Genomic DNA, 4250 nt, shown 5'->3' on the forward strand with positions numbered 1-4250 from the left:
TTGTCATGACAATAAGGTGTTAGTGTGTGACCCATTAGGCCCAACATAGCCACTGACATAAATGGGCTTGGGCCCAATAAGCCCACAACCCATCTAATGACAACACAGAGCACTAGCAATGATTTGTTGCCCCAGAGCTAGTTAGGTTAATGACATAATCATCCTACTACACATATTTGGTTGCCGTATGTATTTCCTTTAGTTTTGGTTACCTTCCCATAAAACCTAGGGTAAGGAAACGTATCAACCCTTGCGGTTTAGGGTAAGCTTTATTCGAAATAGGGAATCTTCAATTTACTGACTCTAAAGGCAGATCATCTCATGATCTCTTTTACTATGCATAGATTCCCGAGTCCCTGTAAATGTCATCCCGATTTCTCCGGTTTACAGATAACCTAATCTCTCACAGAGATCTGACAAATTCCTTCAGCTTATCACCCTAGCCCTGTGCTCTTTCAGGACAAGCCCAACAATATACCTATGAGTCTCCATGTTTCAGGCAGACGAGGTATACAGTCAAAGCATGCCTTCTAGAACACAGTCTAGGTAATAACTTCTGGTCTAAGGAAAGACATACCCAAATATAAAGAGACTACTCTAATGATACTCTCTGTGAGATTTCCTGATGGTATTGTAACTTTAATCTCTTTAATCCCTTCAACCACCCCAGATCCTCTACATGACATACAAAAGTCCTGTACAAAATAGATAAACTAAATACAATTTTTTACAGAGAAAGCAACCTCACAAGATTACTTAACGTGAGATTTATAAAAGACCTTAATTATACGGCCTGATCCTTTACAAGTAATGCATGTTGAAGTAAATGGAGGGATTGTAACCTGGTAGAAAATCACCACAACCAAGAATAAAAAAATATATTAATAACTGATAACTCCAATACCTCAAAAAGAAATTGTCTCATGCATGGCTCACATCTTGCTTTAAAATATTTATGCCATATTAACAATCAACATTGGTCTTTGAAGGCACTTACTCGACCTGAGCCCCTGCATGTTGGACAAACTTTAGGGTTGGCATCTTGCGGATAGCCCCGCCCATCTGGATTAATATAACGAAAATGATTAACATCAAATGGGATTATCATTGTGTCAAGGGGAACAACATACATACTGGCTCACTTCACTACAAACTGATGTTACGAGGGACAACATTTTACACATCCAGCAGTACATACTTTTGATTATTTCCTCAAAACAGTTCTGCAGCTTATAGAAATTTTTGTTATAGCCACAGATTAACAAGCAATAAATATAAGTAAACCTTGTCCAATGAATTATGTTCATTAGTAATAATTTTCTTCAATTAGGCAAGGGCGAGGGGGGAGGCAGGAAGAGGCTACCCTAGTGTAAATGAAGCCACAGGTCACGCCTAGGTTCTATCATTCAAAACTAGGGTTCATCCATAAGATTTCTCCATGTATGATTCCAATCTAACAGGATTGCATTACTGCTGGTTGCTAATAAGCCTATCTTTTGCTACTTTCATACATAGATGGGAAAATGTAAAACTTCAATACAATAAAATATAGATTTTGTTTAATCCCAATCACCCTCCCCACAAAAAAGAAAGTTCTCACATAAAGTTCTTATTACAATGCAACATACACAAGATTCTACACTAAACTTCCTTCGCAATCGAAATGGATTCTTATGCAGACAATATTTAACCATTTCCTAATGTAATAATAACATATGGAAATAACTAATATACAACTCCAGTATTGACACATATTTCTCCCCAGGGCTTCCCTAATTCCCATAACATGTTAACTTTACTCACTGCAATAATCACAGGGAATTAACGCATCAAACGACACATGTTTGGTGCATCCTCTTGCAGCTTCTGAGAAAGTAAGAGTCAACTCCACCTATTAACAAAGCAATAAGCAAATGGTTAAGCTTGAAAAAGTAGGAACATGTTTCAAACAACAACAGAGAAACAAGGGTTAAGCTGACCTCTATATTTGACGAGAATTGAGTTGCTTCTTCAAATATCTGTCCAGATCAAGAATGTTATGAGATTTCCTAAGAGAATAATTATATGAAATCAATAAAAATGAAGAATGCATACATATATATATATATATAATCAATTCATAAAAGAAAACAATAAGTTTGAGACCAAAATTTACCTCAGAGAACACTTTATGAAATGAATCAGAAAAATGAGAACGATAAGCATTTCTAAACCTTTCTGCATCATCATCACCGTATTCAATGTTCTCTGAACCACGATTACGCATCTTCAGTTGAAAAAGTCATTCATCGTAGAAAATGATGGAAAATAGTTAGTCAATTCAACATCCTATTTAAGAGTGAAGGCTATGAATTAAAGAAATTTTGACCATCTTTACTCAACTTGAAGCTCCTCACCAACCCAACTTAGAGTAACAATTATACCAAATTTGAAATTTTAATAGCATATAGGAAGACCAAAATACCTTGTCATACTCTGCCCTTTTTTTAGAGTCTCTCAATGTCTGAAATTACATAGCAAAAAGGCCAGTTAAAATATCATTCAGTTAATTAATTAGTTTAGACACTAACCAGCCTAGGCAGAAGAAGTGAAGGCTAAAAATGTCAGAAAAAGATGAGATTAATAAAGACCTCATATTCTTCTCTTATATCAAGAAATTTCCTCTTCGAAGATGGATTATTCTTACTTGCATCTGGATGGTACTTTTTAGCAAGCTGCACAAGAGACAAAAGTGTGTCATAATGCAGTATTAGCCAGAAGAAGACCTTTGATTTTCAAATATTGTTGTCAAAGGAGTATGATGACAGAATATATCAAGATTGCAAGCCAAAATGCCCAGGCATACTGTTTTTAGTATGCTCTACGCCCCAAAAGTAGTCATATTAGATTAAACTGCACAAACAAAACTTCTATAAGTAATACCACTTTGACAATATTGTGGGAAATTGTTAAGCATTCACATATTACGTTTTGTGACTTTGAGTAACTATCTTTTGGAAAAAAGAAGAATTCATTATGATGAAGAGAATATAATTACTATGAAGTTGGAAGATAATGGATCCTGATTAAGATAAATGGGAAAAAACTAAAAAAAAATAAAAAAAAAATTATTCCCAAATAGAAGTCAGTCGCTAATCGTATCCCAAATTAGCTGTTGTGACTTTTACTATTTCACAACTAGAAGTTATGTGACAACATCTCATCCTATCATCTAAAGATGAAACTACCTCTCCTATCATTGTCTTTACACTTCACATCATTCAAAAATTATTCCCAGTTGTTGTATCTCTCTGCATGCACGAGATTTCAACTCCAAAATTCAAAGTGATAATGAATCGATTAATCAGCAGCGAGATTAATGCTGATTATGCACAAAAATGTAAATCAACAAGAACAAGGGTCAGCTTGGTTAAGGCACAAACAGAAGAAGAAAAATATATGCTTGCTTAGTACGAGAGTAAAGATGAAGAAACAAAAACGAGAATGGTTAAGGTTTTACATTCCATCCACAGTAAGGTTTTCCTCTCTTAAATGAGATGAAAATGAAGCAAAAACTAGAGTAAAAATATAGTGCTATATTAAACAGAATAACTTTATGATTTCCCTACCTCATAGTGATACTAAATAAATGAGACAACTGCGACTATGAATAGACCATTTAATTTGTCATTGTTGTCACTCCTACCAAGCACGAAGCAATTGGGAATGGAATTTCATCAATCATATTAAAAATGTTCAAGGTGAAAATTGAATTATCCCCATTCCCCAAATGTTGCAATTTTTCAATTAACTCCATCATTACTCTACTCTAACAAGAACAGCTTTGATCAATAGTCACGCACCAAGTGAAATGCCTTCTTTATCTCATCCTGACTGGCAGTTTCAGGAACACCAAGAACTCGATAATAGTCTCGTTCAGCAGCAGAAGAAAATGATGGAACAACAAAAGCATAAAAAGGAAACCAAATGAAAATCTTATCATAGCTGGATATCATTGATAACTTGAAACAAGGTGGTTCATGTTTGACTCAAAACCTGTGGCATGAATATAACGATATCTCAATGGTGTTCTAGGAATTGGAGACTCCTCCGTTTTTGTAAAAAAACTGCAATTCACCAAAGCTGGAAGAACATTTAATTTAACCCAAAACAAGCAACAACAAAAAATCAGAAAAATGGAAATAATAATTAAGATGCAAAAAAGAATGAGAAGTTGGCAACGTGCCTCGTGCGAGTAACAAGGAATTCAA

General features: G+C 34.8%; 1 protein-coding gene across 1 annotated transcript; it reads right to left on the reverse strand.

Moving 5' to 3' along the window:
• Positions 1-548: 548 nt before the first annotated feature.
• On the reverse strand, positions 549-3995 carry LOC133293718 (chaperone protein dnaJ 1, mitochondrial-like; the record flags this gene model as incomplete). The annotated part of the gene is made up of 9 exons (XM_061492319.1): positions 3843-3995; positions 2631-2714; positions 2465-2503; positions 2156-2266; positions 1980-2018; positions 1804-1891; positions 998-1062; positions 780-842; positions 549-695 (listed from the first exon to the last, which is right to left on the reverse strand). Coding segments are annotated over exons 1-9 (789 nt in total), but the record flags the coding sequence as incomplete, so codon positions are not given.
• Between the last annotated feature and the right edge of the window lie 255 nt (positions 3996-4250).

Source organism: Gastrolobium bilobum, unplaced genomic scaffold (assembly GCF_033153095.1).
Source record: "Gastrolobium bilobum isolate Gb01-03AN ecotype WA unplaced genomic scaffold, APGP_CSIRO_Gbil_v1 utg500714, whole genome shotgun sequence".
In the NCBI taxonomy this organism is placed as follows: domain Eukaryota; kingdom Viridiplantae; phylum Streptophyta; class Magnoliopsida; order Fabales; family Fabaceae; genus Gastrolobium; species Gastrolobium bilobum.